General features: G+C 40.0%; 1 protein-coding gene across 6 annotated transcripts; it reads left to right on the forward strand.

The window, feature by feature from the left end:
* Positions 1–1,338: 1,338 nt before the first annotated feature.
* Positions 1,339–19,594, forward strand: LOC114557123 (uncharacterized). Of its 6 annotated transcripts, none has more exons than XR_003692766.1 (10): positions 1,339–1,400; positions 1,795–2,268; positions 2,520–2,772; positions 5,120–5,253; positions 5,578–5,665; positions 6,352–6,447; positions 11,371–11,467; positions 13,405–13,554; positions 14,481–14,540; positions 19,509–19,594. XR_003692766.1 is itself a non-coding variant. In XM_028580448.1 (7 exons), exons 2-6 carry the CDS (start codon positions 1,795–1,797, stop codon positions 6,214–6,216), a joined length of 990 nt encoding a protein of 329 aa, XP_028436249.1. In that variant the 5' UTR covers positions 1,339–1,400; the 3' UTR covers positions 6,217–6,240; positions 6,352–6,422. The 6 variants fall into 6 exon arrangements, 3 of the variants coding, with proteins under 3 accessions (XP_028436249.1, XP_028436269.1, XP_028436259.1); XR_003692768.1 differs by having other exon boundaries at positions 11,401–11,467; XR_003692767.1 differs by lacking the exon at positions 19,509–19,594 and adding an exon at positions 15,517–15,640.
* The last annotated feature ends 3,393 nt before the right edge of the window (positions 19,595–22,987 follow it).

The following is a 22,987-nucleotide window of genomic DNA, read 5'->3' on the forward strand; positions in this document are numbered from 1 at the left end:
CGCGATTATATTTTTTTCCATAATCGAGCAGCCCTGTGATTCCCTGAAAGAACCGAGCAGACCGGACTTGTTGCACCGTCCACATCGTCTCCTAAACTTTACATCTGAGAGAGAGAGACAGAGAGACAGAGAGAGACAGAGAGAGAGAGAGAGAGAGAGAGAGAGAGAGAGAGAGAGAGAGAGAGACAGAGAGAGAGACAGAGAGACAGACATGTTTGTGGAAGACTTGTATAAACTACATTTAAATAAAGAAGTCATTTTCTACTATATATTTGTGTCTTGTTTTAAATACCTGTGTTAACTCACTAACGCTTTTTTTTTTCGATGCTTTTGGCACTTTTATTAAATGTTTTTGTCGCTTTTTTTAAATTCATGGCCTAATAAGCCTAATTTAAATGACATTACACCTAATTTTTAAGTAAAAAAAAAAGCAGAAATTATACATTATTTGGACTAATACTTAAGATCAGAGGATGTTGAACGGATCACAGCACATTTTTGCTGCTTTGTTTTTTACTTTTTGTCACCTTTTTCAAAAAATAAATTGACAATTTATTAGTTTGACATGTTTGTCGCCTTTTTTTTGGGACAATTTATTTCAAAGTTTTTGTCGCCTATTTCAAGGGTAGAGTCTGGATGGGGCCCGACACCGTTAAAATCAAATTTTTTTTCTCAAACTAATGACACATGTAGGCTACGTTTGTTTGTTTGGAAAGACCTTTTTTATTAAGCAACTGTAGGAAGGCATTCAGAAATGTCAACAGATGAGGTCATCCGTGCACACGGGGCAACAAGCGCACGTTAATCAGCTGTTAATCAAATGAATCAGCTGTTAAAATGTTCAGTGTGTTAACCTCTCCTGATCGCTTTGTTTCCGACTGTGACTTGTTACCTCCAGGTTACCCACGTTATAACATGAAGAACTCTGCTCCACTCTTCTGACCAGCTTCCACAGAGACACTTACACACACACACACACACACACAGAGACACCTAGACACACACAGAGACACACACAGAGCTCTCAAGTGTTACGTTAGACAGTCACTCATTTCGGTCTTTTGTCACACACTCCCGCCACACATTGTATTTCTCACGCGAAAAAACTATGTATAATATCCATATATGCCCCCGCGCCCAAAACGTCTCTGGCCGCGCCGCTCTCGCTGTGGAACCGGCAGGAATCAAGCGCTTCTCCACCTGGCACTTATCAGCCAATTAAAAAAAAAAAAGAAAGGGGCTACACAATAGCCAATCAGAAAAAAAAAGCACAATTGTATCTGGGTAACATTTAACGCAACAACCAATGAAAAAAAAAGCATATCCTGGAATTGTTTACGTGATTCTGCTACAACATCTTCCAGAAGGTTTGAGCACGGAGCTATGAACATGAGCCCAGAGTAAGTCATCTCCTGTTTTAATGTCATAACAAATTCACAACTTGTTTGACACAAACGATGACAACTTGAGAATGTTTCCCAGATAATTAGCATCAGTTTTTCATGAGTGTCTGTAACTTAGCCAACATTTTTACAGCCTCTTCCCTGACAACGCGTGCTCGACCAAGTAGTCAAGGCCTAGTCATATTTTCGTTATAACACAATGACTGACGTATTGTCACATTATAAACATCTCTCTCTCCAAATAGGCTTAATAATGTTATTATCACTAAATAAGTTAAAGTGTATTGCATAGTCGATGTTATAGGTCACTTTTAAAATCATGTCATATTTTATAATTATGTCCTGGCCGTGGATGCATTAATCAATTAATCATTGCATCTGTCTTCCAAAGATGTCAGGTAAAAAGCAATTAAGCATCCTCTCATTCAGCCTGGGAGGAAAACCCCCTAAAAAGGCCAGGATAGAGGATGCTGGCCAAGAGAAGGTGGCGAAAAGGGTAAGCCCATTTGAGGAGGAGACCCAGGAGGAGATGGTGCAGGTGGAAGAGGAAGAGACGGTGGAGGAGATGGCTCGGGTGTCAGAAGAGACCATCAAAACAAAAGGGAGAAAAGTACCAGGAGCAGCTACCTACAATAATGAATGGACCTCGAAATGGCCATTTATAACTGTAGGAAGCACCAGCTCCTATTACTGGTGCTCTATCTGCTGCCCAGAGACCTCCTGGGCCCATCAAGGTGTGCGGGGTGTGACGAGGCACATAGACAGTAAGGGGCATCAGGACCAACAGCAGGCACTGAAGTCAACCAGCACAGTCAAAAACTTCTACTTGCCAGTGACTGCAGACATGAATGTGCAAGAGCTCAAGGTACATAGCACATTACATCCAAAAGGTGGATTACAGTGTTCATGCATACGATTTTTCCTAAATAATACAACCAATTCTATGTTTTTGGCATATATGAGACATTCATCCATGACATGGACAGAATACTGCTCTGTAATGTATTTTTATTGTTACTAAAATTCATAGATTTTAATCGACATGGTTAAATCAGTGTTAACATTCAAATTTGTATTCATCATAGCTCTATCTTTTTTCATTGGTTTCTGTTGTAGACAAGGAGGGCCGAGGTGAAAGTTGCCATAGCAATGGTTCAACATAATGTTTCATTTGCTGTGGCTGACCATTTCAGCCCCGTGTACAGGGAATGCTTTAAAGACTCTCCCACAGCTCAAAATTTCAAGAGTTTCAGCACAAAAACTACGTCCATCATTAATCAAGCAGTTGCACCACATTATAGGAACGAGCTGGTGATGAAGATGAGGGAAAATCCCTTTACGCCGGTCACGGATGGCTCAAATGACACAGGTATACCTTTGACAGCTAAATTGCCTGTTTCCATTTCCTCATGTTCATGTCACACACACACTGAAATAATACATACATGCAGAGTTAGTTACACCATATTGTTACGGGACTAGAGAAGATGAACCCCTTAACTGTAAAGGTATTTGATACCACCAAAGTTGTGCACAGATTTCTCGACATGTGCACCACAAGTGGAAGAAGCTGTGGCACAGCTGATGTCATATATTAAAAAAAAAATCAACGATGTCCTGATAGAGCATAACATACCATGGAAAAATTGTGTCGGCCTGTCAGTTGAGTTAATGCCCCAGTTAACATTGGAGCCAAAAATTCAATTGCGGCAAAAATGCTTAAGGAAAATCCCAGCACTTACATTCATGGATGCCCCTGCCGTATAATATATATATATATATATATATATATATATATATATATATATATATATATATATATATAATATAATAACACTGCCAAAACATGCAGAGAAGATGTTTTTGGAAGTAAGTTTCAACATGTTTGCTTTCCATTAAATAGCTGTTAAGCTAAGGTGAAGTAAATCATTTGCTGTATAATGACATAATTAATACATCTTTGCGCTCTTTGTGGTTTGTAATTAAATTAGCTCCAGTGTCAAACACCCAAAATCGAGGAAAAGTTGGGTTAACTTTTTTTTTTTTCTTACATATTTTAGCAGAATTTTGTGTCTCCATGGCAGTGATTATATGGAAATGCTGCTGTGCATTTCTGTGAGGTGGCTGAGTTTGGAGATTGTGCATCACCCGCATTCTGCAGCGATATGGCCCACTCACCAGCAGAGGTGTCAAAAGTATTCACATTCATTACTCAAGTAGAAGTATAGATACTAGGGTTTGAAAAGACTTTTGTAGAAGTTGAAGTATCAACTCAAGCTTTTTACTTAAGTAAAAGTGTAAAAGTATTGGTTTCAAAACTACTTAAAGTATAAAAGTAAAAGTAATGTAAGTCAGAGATCTTCAACAGGGGGTCCTCAGAGTCATTGCAGGGGGGCCTCCAAATTATTGTACATTTTTGAGTCTTTAAAAAAAATTAAAATTAAAATGCCTTAACATAATTCCAACATATTATTAGCAAATATATATTCCCTCTGATGATAGGCTTACTGGCCTATAGGTAAGGTAGTCACTAAGATATCAGCCCCCAGATACAGTTAATCCTAGATTTACTGTGCCACATACAGTATGTCACATACAGTATGTAACATTAAAATATGATTTATAAAATCATGCCAACAATTAATATTTTAACAGCTTATGAAAAAAGGTATGTAAGAAGGCTTTAGGTTACCCTAACAGTTATTGTAGGCCCAGTTTAATATGCAACTTAATTTCATACAATATGTAGGGGGTCCCTGCTACATCTCACTTTAAGTTAACGGGTCCTTGGCTTAAAAAACGTTCAAGACCCCTGATGTAAGGGGGGGAAATGCCATTAAGGACAACAGCTTAACTCTAAAACGCGGGGACAAAATCGTATGACTATAATAATGTTACAGTATATTAAAATCATGCCTGCAAACTCAGAAGGGCTGAAAAAGGTGACACGTAGGCTACATCTCTTCTACAGCTACAGTCTGGTGTCAGACTCCTCTCCAGTGAAATATAGACACACTTTTACACCGTTTAGCTCTCAGCATTTGATCATGTTTACTCCATCTTCTAGCTAACGCTAGGCTAACCTGCTTCAAATTGTAGTGTTGACTAGCGTCCCGTGCGGCGATGTTCAGTTCCCTCTAACGTCCGTTTTCGGAGCATCGCGCAGGCACCTAAGGCACCGAAATCCGTGTTGCTATTCGGTCCGGTAGATAACGGTCGTCAAGGCACCGGTGGCGTATTAGCACCGGGTCTGTACAGGTGTTATGGATTGCGTACAAACCAATAGGGTGTCGGAATAGTTATGTTTATACTTCTTATCCAACCACAATCACATTCACTCACTCCGGATGGAGCGATCTGGATAGGGGTTTTTGTGTGTGTGTTTTTTTGAACGATGACTGACGAGCTGGAATGAAAACAAGCCGAACTGAAATATGAGTAACGAGGCTATTTTTAAAATGTAGGGAGTAGAAAGTACAGATAATTGCGTGAAAATGTAAGGAGTAGAAGTAAAAAGTATGCTGTAAAATAATTACTAAAGTAAAGTATAGATACCCAAAATTTCTACTTAAGTAAGGTAACGAAGTATTTGTACTTCGTTACTTGACACCTCTGCTCACCAGCTACTTAAAATCTTTACGTAAGTCATACATTATATTGGCAATAGTTCAAGATAGTTATGAGACACCTAATACTAACAACCTGTCTATTTGCAGATGAGAAACAACCAAGGTTCAGGAGGCTGACGGAAGTCTGCCTCCTGAACCTTCAGGCCACATTCCCAGTGTTCTCTACACTGAACCTCCTTCTCCAGAGAGGAAAGGCCTCCATATTCCAGCTGTATGAAGAGGTTAATGGGCTATTTTTGGCTGTTTTGATGTCTCATTTCTTAAGTGCAACACCTCTGTGAAATATAGGTTGTGTTACTTTGTCAAGAAAGATAATTAAGCTCTCTAAAGCTATCTAATTTCAAAACAGCAGAGATATTTGTTGATTCTGTGCACTACATGTGTCCCTTGATAAATGACTTGTACAGAGTGAAAAAATAACTTAATTATCTAAACTTAAATCTACTCATAGTCATTGAACTGAGTAGCCATTGCATTAATAATGCATTTGAATCTTTTATGAGATTACATTTAGCAATTGACGCAAGCAATTGAAATTCATCAAGAAACTCAGTTCGAGGTTCATGACACCAGCAACACTACGAGGAGAAGTCCATGACATCCCCTACAAGGACCCACTGCACCAACTGCCAGGTAAGTCACATTGGCAGATACACCTGTATGCTTATTGACAACAAATACACCTTTTCTATGGATTGAGTGATCTTTCTGATGAAGGAAAATGGATAAAAAATTGTAAAATGTATGGTATCCTAGTCATAATATATTCACCCCTCTGCCATCTGGTAGAAGATATAAGAGCATCAGAAACAGCACTAGTAGATTCAGAGATATCTTCTATCTTCAAGCCATCAGGAGGTTGAACTCTACTCAACCATCTTCACTCTCCTAAATGGCACACTTTTTAGAATTAATCCTTTAACTTAAATTAATAATTTTTTATTTTACCTCTATTATTTATTTACTTTCTATTTAAATTTTATTCTTTAAAGTTGAGATTACTTTGAGCACAACAAATTTCATGACTGATAAATGTTATATATGAGTATATGACAATACACTTGAAACTTGTATAACCCAGAGATATCCTATAAATTGCCTGTATTTGACTAGCTTTCTCTATGTCTTCTGTCTCACTGATAGGAGAAAAACTCAATGTGGGTTTCACCAGAGTGTGGGGTTGAAGATGCCCTATACTTTGTAGACAGGCAAGGGTTTTCACGTGATTATATATTTTTAAGTTTGATAGTCATGATCACAAAACCAATCTGTCTCTCACTGTATTCTTATCCGTCTTGTACACATGTGCTCTTTTTAAGATTTCAGGAACTCCTTCCTTTTCATGACCCAAAGGAACAGGACCAAGTAGGTGAGGAGTTTATGGAGTAGGAAGAATGTCCTCAACAAAGAACAAGGTAAGAAGTATTTTGCACACACACACACACACAGAGACACACACAGACACACACACATACAGACACACACACAGACACACACACATACAGACACAGAGACACACACACACACACACACACACACACACACACAGAGACACACACAGACACACACACAGACAGACACACACACACACACACACACAGACACACACACACACACACACACACACACACAGAGACACACACACACACACACACACACACACACACACACACACACACAGACACACACACACACACACACACACACACACAGACAGACACACACATACAGACACACACAGACAGACACACACAGACACACACACACATACAGACACACACAGACAGACACATACAGACACACACACACAGAAAGACACACACAGACACACACACACACAGACACACACACACACACACACACACACACACACACACACAGAGACACACACATACAGACAGACACACACAGACACACACACACATACAGACACACACACACACACACACATACAGACACACACAGACAGACACACACAGACACACACACACATACACACACACAGAGAGACACACACACACACACACACACAGAGAGACACACACAGACACACACACATACAGACACACACAGACAGACACACACAGACACACACACACATACAGACACACAGACACACACACACACACAGAGAGAGACACACACAGACACACACACATACAGACACACACAGACAGACACACACAGACACACACACACATACAGACACACACAGACACACACACATACAGACACACACAGACAGACACACACAGACACACACACCCCCTACAAATATCATTAAAAACAATGCTGTGTATTGTAAATAACATAATGATGTATACTTAAAATATCTGTGTAAGTAGTAAAACAATACAAACCCCCAAAAACGCTTTTTAATAGTGGTGGGCGGATCGATCCAAATATCGATAATATCGATACCAACGTTGGTATTGATATTGATCAATACCAACGTTGGTATTGATATTGATCAATACCAGTGTAACGAGATGGATACTTTAGTTTTAGTTTCTCTCCAGTAGGCAGTGCTGCGGTTTCATCAAAGAGGCGACCCGGGGTCCGTTCCAGGAAGGAGGTTTAACAAACTCGGAGTTTTTGGTTCCAGAACAGCTGATTTGAGTTGGTTCAATCAGGACTTGAATCAGCCTGAAGGGGTTGTATTCGCTATAACAACCTCCTCGCTCTACATTATCCCGCTTATTACATGGCTACTTACCAAATAAATCAATAATTTGACTAATAATTTGACAAAATATTGATTTAAATACGATTGTATTGCTTCCATTAGAGAAAATAGTCCGTTCCGTCTCTACGGTAGGAATCCTGCGTCCATAGCAACGTAAAAACTCTGTAATGCAATCCTTCGTCTATTAGCTACTCAACACCACCTTACGGGCTGTGGTAGTAGCCCTATATTTTATGGGGGGCTGCCGTGGTGGACCAATGACCCAGCTGCTGTTTTAATCACTGCAGGAATTGACACAACATTAGCTGAAGCGTTGTAGTGAGCTAGCGGGCTATCGGCTGCTCTAATTTACATTAAACTGAACATTTCCGTCGACGGTGAAGTGAGACACGGTGAAGTGAGACACGGTGAATGGCTTCTTTGGGAATATTTATGTGGACCTTTATGTCCTCATTCATCTCGTTTCCTTTTTGCCGAGCCTTTTTGCATGTTGACACACCTGTAAGTTAACGTTAAACAAGTTGCAATGTAAGCTAACTAATTAGCGTTGTTGTCCCTACGGCGGTTACTGCGTAGCTAGCGATCATAGACGATATATTAGCGATAGACGCTCATCAGATCTGCTGTCACTGCTTGAATTGGAGGACAGAAGTTGCTCCACGTTACCCCACTTTTTGCCACAGCTGATAGGCTAAATTATCCGGACTTCTTTCAGCGGATTGATTGATAGCTGTCCTCCAGAGGGAACAGAACTGTGTCCATGGCAACGCTGTTGCTTTTGCATGGCAACGGTGTGTTATCCTTAGCAGCGGTCTGTTATCAAGAAATAACAGACCACATTCTACATTAGAATTCAACCAAGCCATGTAATAATTCATTTTAATGGCTCTCACTGGTTTGTGTCCAGGGAACACGTTTAAAAAACGTTTCAGAGCGAGTCACACTTTTCTGATGGCTCTGCATACGGTGGCTTTACTATTACAGTATGATACGCTACACTGTTATAAAGAAAACTGCCGTTTGCAAAAAACGTAATGCGACACAAAGAATCTGCTGGGATGTTAAAGCATGTCCACGATGTTGAACTAGTGGAAGGATAATGTATCTACATATCTAATAGACTGTGATAAAAAAAATACCTCTCAAATCGGTTATGTGGAAATGAAAATACATCTAGTATATTCGGGACTCAATATCATCTCCCGACGTAAACTCTCTGAATTAATACAGCTTTTTCATCAACGGGATCGTCGACAAAAGGACATGACATGTTTGAGAAAAAAAACATTTTATAGTCTGCCTAATATAAACTAATAAGTTTTTTTATTCATGCAGATAACAAACTGCATTAAAATGCGCCTGATACAGACTGAATGAATGAAAGAGGAAATGCTGAGAGAAACTCGAGGTTTCTTGAAGAAAACCTGCTCCCAACCAGGTTAGGTTCACAGACTCAGTTACCATAGTAACTGACTCTGAGGTGAAGTTACCTCTCTTTCTGGAACGGAAAACCCAGAGTTTCCCTCATCTCAGGGTTAACAAACTCAGAGTTTTCACTAAACCTGCTTTCTGGATCGGCCCTCAGGCTGTCTGTGTCTGTGCAGCACACACACACACACACACACACACACACACACACACACACACACACACACACACACACACACACACACAAGCAGCACAGAGATGGAGCAGAAGAAATGGAACAGGAAGAGGAGCGCTGTGTGGCTATTTTTTAATAACCTGACTCCGCCAGATGGATCGCTTCGCATTGGCTCGGCATATCCATCTGGGAACTTTCCGTTGGAGAACTTTTGGGAAGGGGGTGAAAATCCTGGTTAGCTGATTGGATGAACCAACTGTCTATCACCTATGTTGGTGATAGACGGGCCAAATCAACCAATCAGATCCACGAAGCGTATGACAATACAACCACAAGCCCGCCCCTGCTGCTGCAGGCAAAGCATAGCTCGTTAGCTCAGCATGCAGCAACATGTCGGTAAAGGAGATTTGCCGTTTGTGTAACAAGAATTTAGGAATAAAAGGCTCCATTTCAGGTTCCTGGACCATATTCCAAAAGAAGGATCCAAGAGAAAAAAAGCATTAGCGAGCAGCTAACAGAATTAGGGCTACTGCTGGCTGATAATACTGGTTAGCTGATTGGATAAACCATCTGTCTATCACCACCTAAACCCTCCTCAAAACCAACACTGATTGGCCCGGTCGTTTGGCTAACGTCTCCAAATTTTCTCTGCCTCAAGATGCCAGACTGATCTGAGAGGAGAAAACTGGAGCTCGCCAGATCAGGACGATCTCACGAGGCTAATGTTTTAAGGCCAAAAATGAAACAAAGGCTAGCTGTGTAATATGTAAAAAGGCTGCAAGATACAGTGTTAACACAACACATGTATACAAGCATATGAAAAGTCTGTCCTGCGTTTTAACTTATTAATAATCCAAAGGAAAAATCACAAAACCACTGAAAGGTCATGAGAATTCATTCAGATTTAGCTATTTGATGATGCATCCACCTTAATTATTAAAAAGTATCGGTATGGTATCGGTATTGGCGATACTGGTCTTGTATTTACTTGGTATCGGATTGATCACAAATTTTGTAGTATTGCACACCACTAGTTTTTAAGTTTAGAAACATTTTGAGTCCCCCCTCCCTTGCCTCACAGTGGTTTGTTCCACCGCCTGCTGTAAGTTAGGATCTGCACTCGACTCACAGTCACATCTGGTAGTGACAGGAACGTAGTAAGTAGGCTGTTCAAGGCTATTTTATTCACATTAAACATTAAGCATGGGGTACTTTCCATAAAATCATCTCTCAATGTAAATCAAACCAGCTATTAGGCTAACTGAAATAAAACCATGCCAATCTCTAGGTATGGTGAAGGGTATGTGATGATGTGGGGGGGCCAAGGGAACTTTATCAGGATGCATAGTATCCTGGATCCATGAAATAACTGGCCTTTAAAAATAAACACCTGCCTGCCTCTATGGGAATCTAACATAGGGGTGGACTGACTTTTGTTGCCAGTGGTTTAGACATTAATGGCTGTGTGTTGAGTTATTTTGAGGGGACAGCACATTTACACTGTTATACAAGATGTACACTTAATACTTTACATTGTAGCAAAGTGTCATTTCTTCAGTGTTGTCCCATTAAAAGATATAATGAAATATTTACTAAAATGTGAAGGGTGTATATATATATATATATATATATATATATATATATATATATATATATATATATACACCCATATCTGTTTTTATGATGTATCTGCACCTTAATCACCTCAGTCTCCCTGTTTTGGGGGAAATAAAGTTTCTATCTTCACCTTTGAAGACAATTCAGCAACACTACTTACACAGAAATGATTCACCAGTAATATGATTGTTCCCTACAGATACCAGTTCTTCTTGTTGTGATGATTACAGGTCTGTAAATAGAAAAGATGAGCAAACCCTCCCTGCCCAGGTAACCAGGTGAGCTGGTTTGTAGGTAGGTATATAATAAGGAGTGGCTTCATGATTTGACTTTGCAAATTCATACAGAGGGAACCTGTTGTTGCGGATGTTGCTTCCTGTTCCTCCTCATTACAGGATAATCTCTAAAGCAATCCACACGTCTGATGGACAGTGGACGGTATATTTCTATGTTTTCTCTCAGAGATTGTGGATTAACATGAGTCGAGGAATCGTCTGAATGATCGCCACGGCCCTCAGGAGGAGGACAGGTAGGTTTCTAAAGAACCCTTCTAATAGCTGAGCCACGACGGCACTAGATTTTATTTATTTATTTATTTTTCTGGGGGGGCTTTTTCACCTTTAATTTGACAGGACAGCTAGGTGAGAGAGGGGGGAAGAGATGCAGGAAATCATCACAGGTCAGATTCAAACCCCTGGACCTCTGCGTCGAGCCATAAACCTCTCAGTATATGTGGGCCTGCTCTACCCACTGAACCAACCCGGCCACGATGGCACTATATTTAAATTTCCTAACAGACGACAGTTTGTGAAAACAGCATCTACCGTACCCAACATTCACATTTCATATTGCAGATTAACAGGTTTAGGTTTAGTTTATTGTGAGATGTTACAGGTGGAAAAGACTTCTTTAGGTTTCTACGTATAGCCTGTACACGCAATGCATCGGTTACGACCCACTGCGCATGCGCTCCTCCTTACTCGGGAGGTTTACGGAAGTCACGATAGAGTAAAATGGCATCTTCCTCTTCATTGGTGAGGAACTGTTTTAATAATGAACAATAGTAGAGGGAGTTTTGTTGGTCAGTAGTCGGAGAAGTTCCTGCATGTACTTATGTAAACTGTTGAACGATCTCCGCATGCTGCTACTGCGTCCATGTGCTATTGTTGTTTTTGTTGTGTGCTAACATGCGTTAGCATTCTTCGTCGAAAAATGTTGTCTTCCAAACATGTTGTGTATGTGCTGTAGTACATCATGCGTCAGGAATATGGGGTTACAACATGTTCATAATCAGACAACTAGACTATTTTTAATATAATATGTGGCTGTTTTGGCTGTTACTGGAGACGTGTTGGACCTAAGATGGAGGACCCTGAGCCTCATGTGGACTTTAAGAAACTTATTTTCTAAAAGCTAATGTGTCGGTGGAGGAGTTGAAACCATCGACTGTAGTATAATTTAAGTGTGTGTGTGTGACTGGAAGATATAAAGGTGTGTCTTCATGAATGAAGATTGCTCCACTACACAGCTGGATATTCCTCGTATTACTTAGTTTCTGATGTTTCTTCTCTCTCATCTCATCTGTGTTTCTCTGTAAATGTGTGAAGTCTTTGATAAAACACTCAAATGTGTCTTTATTACATAAAACGTGTATAGTGCATAAAACTCGAAGCGTTACAAAGGGGAAGTGTAGCTTCCCAAACCGTAAAAAGAGTTCCTCTTATGTGTTGCCATGAGGCAGTGGAATGACCTCCCCACGCAACATATTTTATGTACAAATTCTCACACCTTCTCATGCCTAACAAAGAGTTGGTTGTTGAGTAAACAAGTTTGCTCACATATATAGGATACTGTATTTATGTGGGTGTGTGTGTGTGTATGTGAGTGTGAATGTGTGTGTGTGTGTGTGTGTGTGTGTGTGTGTGTGTGTGTGTGTGTGTGTGTGTGTGTGTGTGTGTGTGTGTGTATCCTTGTATGAATGAATATCTGGAGTTGCATGTACTCTAATGTGCCTAAGCTGCTGCTAAATATTTTTCAGTGTGTGTGCTGGGAGGGGAGAGAGAAAGAGAGAGTGAGTGGGCTGATGGCGCCCCTGTTTTTACTAAACAGTTTGTTCTTAATTACTATGCACATCATGTCATTTATATATAGTTTTGTAATATTTCTATTTAAAATTGTAAATTGTTTTGTTTTAAATTTGTCATACCTGCCCAGGGACTACAGGTGGAAATTAGCAATTGTTGCTATAACCTGGCCCAAGACATATTCTCTTGTTTAACAAGTTTAATGTTTATTTGTGCATTGTCCCTGTTTCAAATAAATCAATTTCCAATTTCCAATGCTATGCTTCATTTGAAGCTGACACAATTGCAATTTCATTAAGTTTACATAATAATAATAAAGTCCTTGAATCTTAAACATATTTTTTTAACTTATGGTTTTAATTGTGTGTGTGTTTTGCTGCAGGATTCCAGCCAGAGGACATCTGCTGTAGCTGCTGGTGATGATGCTGCTGCCCCCCCGACCACCGCCACCACCGCTAATGTTGCCGCCGCTGGTGGTGATGGTGATGTCTCTCCCATGGAGGTGGACCCTCCGGAGACCATTCACAACGAGGTAAATATCTGATGGAGTCAGAAAGTGTGTTATGTCTTGTGAATAGTGGCTGTGAAAGCTTCCTGAGACCCTGTAACATGATGCATTTACATCACGGTAGGACTCGGTTCAAGTATCGATCAGAACGTTTTAAAATAACATCATCTTTTTGTCATTTCCCATCACCTGTTTCCTGGGTCAAAGTCTTGTGTTTTCTTCAGGACATGGACTCCTGTACAACGTGCTGCTGACTAGGGCTGGGCGATATGGACCAAAAGTCATATCCCGATATATTTTGGCCGAATATCGATATACGATATATATCCCGATATTTTTTCCGCAAAGTGAGAGCAAATGTTCAGTCAAAGTCAAAGCCAAATATGACATGTCACAAGTAGTTTCATAGAAACCGGCTATTTCAGGGAACAGTTACAAAAAATAATGAATAAATAATGAACAGGTTTCTTCACCTGGTTCATGATTAAATGCTCAGCTGTTCAAATAACAATAAAATGTAAACTGTATAACATATAAATACTGTATAACAACAGGAGTACCTTTATTGAAATCAAAGCTCCATATGGTGCACATTTAAATAAAAAAATATCTTAAATAAAAAGCCTATAAAATAAAAGAGGCCAATCCAAAAGGATCAGCAGCTTGCTTGGTTGCTTGGAGCAAGGATCAAATTTGAACTATATCGATATATGCGATATGGTCTAATTCCATATCTCATTTAAAAATATATCAATATATTTTTTATATCAATATATCGCCCAGCCCTACTGCTGACACTAATAAATACTAGAATACATATTACAGAGCCTAACCCGTCACAGCGATATGTAGGAACAGGCTGTATCAGGTGTACTACAGTTTAAATATGCAATGCATGAACATTTCATCTGTGTTGTTACCTTCTGAACTCGTGTGTTGTGGATCTTCAGGACCAGGACCAGGGGGAACCGATGGACTGGGAATGAGACTCTGCGTTCACCCTCAGCCAGGTAAACATGACTCTATCTGAATCTATTTAAAGGGGAACACCACCTAAACTCAAATGGTCTATTAGCTGCTTATCAAGGTTATTATTAGGGCCTGAGCACGGCTATTAGATGGCGTTGTTTTACAGTTTTTCTCCATTGGTTTGGCTCATTTCTTGAAACAGAAATTACATTCTCAAAACTCTAAGATCATTTGGCAAAACAGTCTTACAGTTCAGCACAACACTATAGCTCACTTGCAAAAGCTCATATCTCTCGCAAAACTGTTCACTCACGCTTCAAAACTAAATTCCTTTACCATATAAAGAGTCGGTGCCACCAAAATGGCAAAGATCCTTCTCAATCGCTTTGGCTCATTTCTTGAAACAGACCGGACGTTCTCAACACTCTTGGTGCTTTTTGCCAAAATAACCTGGATGGTTCGGCACAACACCGTGGTTCACCTGCAAAAGCTCATCTCTCTCCTCAATCATGTGTCAAAACTAAATTTCTTTCTCATTTAAATAGTCAGTGACCCCAAAATGCTTCGTCCCTTTGGCATTGTGTAATGTAGGTGATTTTGTTCTAAATGTGACCGATGAAAAAGGCCAGACTTAATCTGACTCCAATTCTATGGTCACTGAATAGTTGTTTGTTTACTGGTAGATCAGAGAAATAGACTCAAGATTCAAAATAAGACTCCAGATTCATCCAGTTAAAGTTTATAACAAGCTTTAGTGAATGATATTGCAAAATACAATACACTTGTGCATAAGGATCAGATTACTTCAAGACAAAATAGCCTATCGCTAAAAACCTAGCAAACAGATCCCCAGCATCTGATGCCGGCTAACCCAGAACCTTCACTTTTTATCCACTTTCTCTGCTTCATCCGCGGTGCTGTTATCAGTTGGATATAGTCCCGATCTTCTGGCTCCAGCCGGCTAACGATATGTAACACACTGCATGAAAACATGACCCTGAGTTCTCTCATTCTCAGCTCAACAGAGACAAGTGGCTATCGTTGGATCCGAACACCTGGATGTTTTTAATCACCCACAAACTGAGGAGTTTCCTGAGAGCCAGGTCATCTTCATACTCTGTGTCACAAATCACGCGCTTGCAAAACACTCACCACTGTTGCCTCGTCCCCCCTGATCAGAGAAGACCTTTTTTTTCCTCAGGCAATAATCTCAGACTCCCTTTATAATGTTAAACCACTGTAACACCAGATGGCCTCTCATAACCCTGGGAAACAAGGCAACAAGGTCAGCATCATGAACTCTACAAACCTGTTACTCTCACAAATATATTCTAACAGTAAGCACTGCAAGTCAAAATGTTTAGATGTTTTGTCACTATGGCATAGGACCATTGAAATATCCGTCATGTCCACCTTTCAGTCGCAGCCCAGTCCTTCATTGACAATGGTTACTGCACTGTTTTTTTGTCTAGCTAACAGAATACAATTGTGTATAAAACTAAAACAATAAATTGGATTTTAGGGTAAGAGTAGCCTCCATGGTTTGACATCACACATTGCACTCATACTGCCAAGGAAATTGTAACCATTTTTATTCACACACATAAAGTAATTTCCATACATCAGAGTAAAAAGAAAATGTATACAGCATAATATACTGTAATATAAAAAAGTATATGTAGCCTACAGCCTGTAGCCTTGCTGTCCTCAGCCTCCTGGCCATCCCCACGCTGCTGTCTGTCTGTCTGGCCACAGATTCTCGTCCACGTCACAGCGTACAGTATATTCTCCCTTGCGATGCAACGAGGGAAGAAACGGCACGCATGTCCTCACACGCAGCATCCATTGCATGGAGCAGGGACCTCTGATCTTGAGCCCGATGCTCATACACTCTCCACCTCCAAGCGGAGAAATACTCCTCAATAGGATTGAGGGAAGGGGAGTAAGGTGGTAGGAACACCGTGACCATCCTTGGATGAGTAGTGAACCAGGCCCTGATGAGCGGGCCACGGTGGAAATTCACATACAATGACATAATGTGGTAGGTGAGGCCCTGCGAGACCTCTCTCATTTTTAGGGCTCAAATCAAAATGAAGGCGGTCCAAGAAGATGAGGAGCTTCTGTGTATTGTATGGGACAAGACTGGCCACACCATTCTCAGAAATGGCAGCACACATAGTTATATCGCCCCCTCGCTCTCTCTTGTTCTTGTTGTTCATTGAGAAGTTTTCCTCTGCAAGGTTGTCGTCCACTCCTAGACATAGAATTGAAAGGACAACACTCCATTCGTAATGTATACCTTCTGTATTCCTTACAGAATGAGTTACCAATGTAATTGCATTGTTGTTTTACTTACAGTAACTTTACCACAATTCTAATGCATCACTGCACAGTGACTGGAATACTACTGTACACTGTATCATCAATACTGTAGAAAATAAACTATTCCATAGTTTTATTTTCTCCAATATTTTTGTCATTTTTAGTATCATAACATCACATTGAGGTAAGCTATTACTGTAGGCCTATCACACACACACTAAATGAATAGGTAAATGAGTAAATAAATATATTCCTTGCTCTATGCACATTGTCCTGTCCTATACAACATCTAATTCCATCAGTGACTGACTACATACCTGTTTTCCCTGTGGAAGGTTTGGATGATGGAGGAGACTGTAGAGCGAGGAACATTAGGCTGCCCTTGTTCATTTACTTGGCCAGGTGCCTCCATGTTCAGACATTGTACTGGTCCTGCATGGTCAAGCTCTATATATACATGTTTGACAGCATTCACAATCATGGACAGCACCTGGCAGGTAACTGAACATACTGTTTGATTGGTCACCTAAGATGTGTGAAGCTCCTCCTTCGTTAGTCAAGTTCTAGTTTCACCTGACAATTGCTGAAATCAATTTATCAAATGTTCCAAGAGATTCATATATGGTATTCATGGTATTATGTTCTTGACTAATTTTGACAATTGAACAGACTATTGTGCATGTGATGACTTATACAATGAAATGACGCAGACACGTTTTGGAGAGAACAACCATCAACAATCAGTTTAGATCAACAAGATCTATTCACTGGGAAATTGTGCTAAATGTAGGCTACCTGTACTTAATCATTTGTAAAGATGTACTGAGACATTTGCAATTTGATGAAGTGATGAGAAATTCTATTCTGTTCTGAACAATTGCCAAGTGATTTGGAGATTTGTCCATGTTGTTTTGAGAATGTAATTTCTGTTTCATGAAAATGAGCCAAACCAATGGAGAAAAACTGTAATTTTTTAAAATAATTTGTTAGTTTTAGCCCTTGGGCACATTTTTTACAGCCTCTGTATATATGAAAACTCACAAAAATTGGCTCCCACATAAACAAACACCTGGGAGCTTTGCGAGACTGTACAGCGATTTGGCCCATACCTGTAAGCGGCCTCCATAGTGCCCCCTAATGCGTGGAAGGCCTTAACTTGGACATAGTTGCTCCGATCTTCACCAGATTTAATGCACATATTGCTCTAATCATAGTGGACATATTTCCCATTTACCTTCATTAGCTCCGCCCAACCGGAAGACGGCCATTTTTAATGTATTCATTTTTCAGGTGTTTAACATTCTTTCGAACTCGTCCTAGACGGTGATTCCAATCTTCACCAAACTTTGCAGGTAGTATCTGTGGACACTCATGACAAAAATCCAAAGAAGGTTGATAGTTTACAAAATGTGCAAGTTATAGCAACTTCATGTGTAAACAGGAAGTTGCGTTATCTTGGCAAAAATTATTCCGATTGTTCCGAAACATGTTGTTCCTCATGGCCGGTTTAGCATCTGTGCCAAACTTGGCGGCAATCGGCCATTAGATGGCGTTGTTCTAATTTTTTTTTTAAATAATAAGCAAAATATTGATGTATGAGAAACCTACTTTGTCTAACTCGTCCTGGGGCGTGAGTCCGATCGGCACAAAAACTTAAGTACAGACTTAGTGGATCCTTGTGACAAAAAGTTATCAAAAGAATTGTGATAGCTAAAACAATGCGCAAGTTATGGAGGACCAACTTCCTGTAGGTGGGCGTCGAAACAGAACCGAGTGTATCTTGCCAACAGTAAAACGACAAAACTTAACACAGTTGTTCCTCATGGGCCAATGAGGCTGTGTGCCAAATTCAGCGTCAATCGGCCTTAAAATGGTTTAGATTTTTTTTATTAATTAGCAAATTTGCTATATGCAAAACCTACTTTTTAAACTCCTCCTAGAGCGTGAGTCCCATCTGCACAAAAATGTGCACGTAGACTCGGTGGACCCTCATGACAAAAAGTTATCAAAAGAATTTTGATAACTAACACAATGCGCAACTTACAGAGGGCCAACTTCCTGTAGGGGGCTGTCGAAACAGGAAGTTGCATATCTTACCAAGATTTATTCCGATTGCCACCAAACATGACAGAGATGTTCCGCATAAGGGCTTGAGCATTCTTGCCAATTTTAGAGTGAATCGGCCATTATATGGCTGTTAGAACTTTCTTTATTAATTAGCCACATCGCGATATCTGGGAAACCTAACCTTTGTCTAACGCCTCCTGGGCCATGAGTCCAAAATACACGAAAACTTGGATATAGATTCGGTGGACCCTCGTGACTAAAAGTTACTAAGTTACTAGCTAACACAATGTGCAATGCTGTAGGTGGCTGTTGAAACAGGAACAGATGTATATTGGCAAAAGTTATTCAGATTTACATGAAACTTAGAATGTGTGGTCTACATGTGATATTGAGCAGCCCCCTATACTATAGCCACACCCATGTACACAGACCACGCCCTCTTTCATAACTTGTGAACCATTTAAGGTAAACTTAAGGTATCATTGAACTCAGCAAAGAGTTCCTTTTTTTAATTCCGTGCCATATGCTTAAGACACGCCCCCTTTAATAACTAATGACCCATTTATTGTACACTATTGTGTGAGGTATCATTGAACTCAGCAGAGAGTTCCCATTTGCAGTGTGTGAGTGCTGCGGAAATGCACGGCCACAAGGAGCAAGGAGGAGCAAGGAGGAGCAAGGAGGAGCAAGGAGGAGCAAGGAGGAGCAAGGAGGAGCAAGGAGGAGCAAGGAGGAGCAAGGAGGCGAGGGCCCGTTCGTTGCTGCTTGCAGCTTTAATTTATATTATTTTAGTTCTGACTTTTGAGTCCAATCCAATGCGCTCGTCTTTATAAAAACTGTTGTTATCACAGTTGGCTCATTCTAACTATAGAATCAGATTAAAAACAACTTCCCGAAGAACTAGTTTTTAATCTGATTCTAGTTATATATGTATTTTGTTCCACTGGTGACTGATCTGTTCTTCTCTTTGCTGAACCTGCAGCCGGCGGTGACGGAGCTCCATCGAGCTCACAGCAGGCCAGGCGGCGAGGCAACAACCCCGGCAGCACCGGCTGCTCAACTCCAACACACAAAATTATACAAATTTTGCTAATGCAAAATTTGCATTAGCAAAAAAAAAGTCTCAGAATTTAGTGAATGAAATAGTACACATACAATGTATAGTATTTCTGAGATCTAGACCTAAATTCAGAATCAGTATGTATGTGTGTATTTATGCATGTGTGTGTGTGTGTGTGTGTGTGTGTGTGTGTGTGTGTGTCTATATGTGTTTGTATGTATGTGTGTGTGTGTATGTGTTTTGAGGCTGTGTGTGTGAGTGTTTTGAGGGTGTGTGTGTGTGTGTGTATGTGTGTGTGTTTTGAGGCTGTATGTGTGTGTGTTTTGAGGCTGTATGTGTCTCCTGGTTTTCTGATCAGAAACGAAGCAAGCAGTGAAGGTTAACACATTGAACCTTTTAACAGCTAATTAATGTGAGCTCGTTGCCCCGTGTGAGCTGATGACCTCATCTGTTGGCATCTCCCAAATGCCTTCCTACAGCTGCTTAATAAAAGCTTTCCACACAAACAAACGTAGCCTACATGTGTCATTTCAATCAGGAGAGACTTAGTTTGCAGATATGCAAAGATATTTATTGTACAGCTGTATGATATTGAATGTACAAAGTCTTTTGGATATAGGACTCTCATTGAATTAATTATCTTCTTAAAGGGGTAGGGAATAGGAACATAACCCCCAATGGAGCCCAGACACTGGTGGCGGCGGCGAAGAGACCAGAGACCGGATCGAAGAGGCAACGGATCGGTCAGCCGGGAGAAACACAACTACCGGAGGAGGCGGAGGAGGAGGAGGAGGAGGAGGAGGAGGGACGAGCGATTTGCCTGAAACGACAGATGACAGCACAGGGAGAGAACAGATTTGAAGCAGAGATGTAAGGCTGTGATTGGCCCTTGAATCTCGTGGCCAAGTCTGATTGGTTTAGCTGACAGCGTCACTTCTTGAACAGCTGATTTGATTTAAGAATGAGCAGTGATTGGGTTAATGATTGGGTTGCGCTGAGCTTAATTAGTTTGAGAAAGAAATTAGATTTTAACGACGTCGGGCTCGGGCCGGGCTCGGACAGAAAAATGTGGCCCCATCCATACTCTAGTGTGTGTGTTGCTTATTTTGGAGTTTTTGTCACCTTTTTCAAAAAATAAATTGACAATTTAGTTTGATGTGTTTGTCGCCTTTTCAAGTGTTTTTTGGGACAATTTATTTCAAAGTTTTTGTCGTCTTTCTGGAGCGTTTATTTTAGAGTCTTTTGTTGCCTTTTTCGAAAGACAGTTAGAAACTGTTTGTAATGAAAGTCATTAATATGTTACAATGTTGTACAGGTTCCACACAACGTACATACACGTTATTTTGGGGCAGTTTGGTCACAAGTTTATATAAACATTTAGTGAAAAACAAAATTAAAGCTGCAGTATAGGTCAGCACAATTCGGGGAAAAATATAGAATCACGATTTTGTAGCTTAGAATTGATATCACGATTCTCTGACAAGATTTATTTCTCACGAAGTATGATGTTTGTTGCACACATGAACCATTACAAAACAAAATTAATTGGCAGTACCAAACAGATTTCTTTTGGCACCTAGAGCACATTGCTCATCACCACAAGCCTGTAAACATAGAGGCTTCAATGAATTAATAAAATAAAGTACATACTGGCCATTCATACAGTAGGCTACCAAAAATAGTGACATATAACCAGTGTTGGGCAAGTTACCTCCAAAATGTAATACATTATAGATTACTAGTTACTGTCATTTGAGAGTAATTAGTTATATTACAATATTACTGTCTCTGAATTGTAATGCGTTACACTACTTTTGCATTACTTTTGAGTTACTTTCACCAAAATAACAGTGGAAGTTTGACTTGGCAACTATAGCTTGTGAATTTCACCACCGGATCAATAAAGTCTCCTCTTTATCCACTTTAATACATCATAGATTATTCATAATATTTTGGATAATTAATATTAATATGCGTAGTAACTAAAGCTATAAAAAAAATAAGTAAAACGTACAATAGGCAAGTAGGAGAAAATTAAAATACTCAATTAAAAGTACCTTACAGTTGTATTGAAGTAGATCATTGTTGTAAAATGTTTGTTTAAACACTTGAATAAGAAAGTCATGTTGTTGAGTTTAAAACAGTCTGAAGGAAAATGTCAATTATAGTGTTATGAAAACTCACTATTTACATTATTTACAGAACTTGATTTACAGCTGATATGTGAAAAGGTCCACAACCTTCTTGTTTACCAGTAACTTAGTTTTACTGCGAACCGTCACAGGAAGTGCTTTTATTTTTATTTATTTTACAGGCCCTATCTGGACTAAATCTGGCCCTGATACAGGCTCTATCTGGACTTAATATTAAACTTAAATCGGGAACAGGGTGAATGGAGATTTTATAACGATTAATCGTGCAGGCCTGCTGCAGAATGTTGTTTAAAGATGAAAAGTGAAGTCTGTAACAGCTGAGGTTTGAACATTTATTGGGTTAGAACAGATACATTATATTAATAACACAGAGGAGACTTAACATTTTATACCTTTCATCTTTAGAGAGTGTGTGTGTGTCTGTCACTGTGTTTTTCACTGACTGTGTGTGTGTTTCTGTCTGTCTGTCTGTCTGTGTGTGTATGTCTGTCTCTGTGTGTGTGTGTTTATGTCTGTCTGTCTGTCTGTCTGTGTGTGTCTGTCTGTTTGTCTGTCTGTCTCTGTGTGTGTGTGTGTGTGTTTCTGTCTGTCTGTCTGGTTGTGTGTGTGTTTCTGACTGTCTGTCTGGTTGTGTGTGTGTGTTTCTGTCTGTCTGTCTGTCTGTCTCTGTGTGTGTGTGTGTTTCTGTCTGTCTGTCTGTCTCTGTGTGTGTGTTTCTGACTGTCTGTCTGTCTGTGTGTGTGTGTGTGTATGTCTGTCTTTTTGTGTGTGTGTGTGTGTGTGTATGTCTGTCTGTGTGTGTGTGTGTGTGTGTGTGTGTGTATATATATGTGTGTATGTCTGTCTGTGTGTGTGTGTGTGTGTGTATATATGTGTATGTCTGTGT

Source organism: Perca flavescens, chromosome 1 (genome assembly GCF_004354835.1).
Source record: "Perca flavescens isolate YP-PL-M2 chromosome 1, PFLA_1.0, whole genome shotgun sequence".
NCBI classification, from domain to species: domain Eukaryota; kingdom Metazoa; phylum Chordata; class Actinopteri; order Perciformes; family Percidae; genus Perca; species Perca flavescens.

Coding starts and splice junctions, on each gene's coding strand:
- LOC114557123 (XM_028580448.1), top strand. CDS start 1,795: ATGTCAGGTAAAAAGCAATTAAGCATCCTCTCATTCAGCCTGGGAGGA. Junction 2,269..2,519: donor TGAATGTGCAAGAGCTCAAG/GTACATAGCACA, acceptor TTTCTGTTGTAG/ACAAGGAGGGCCGAGGTGAA. Junction 5,254..5,577: donor TATTCCAGCTGTATGAAGAG/GTTAATGGGCTA, acceptor AAATTCATCAAG/AAACTCAGTTCGAGGTTCAT.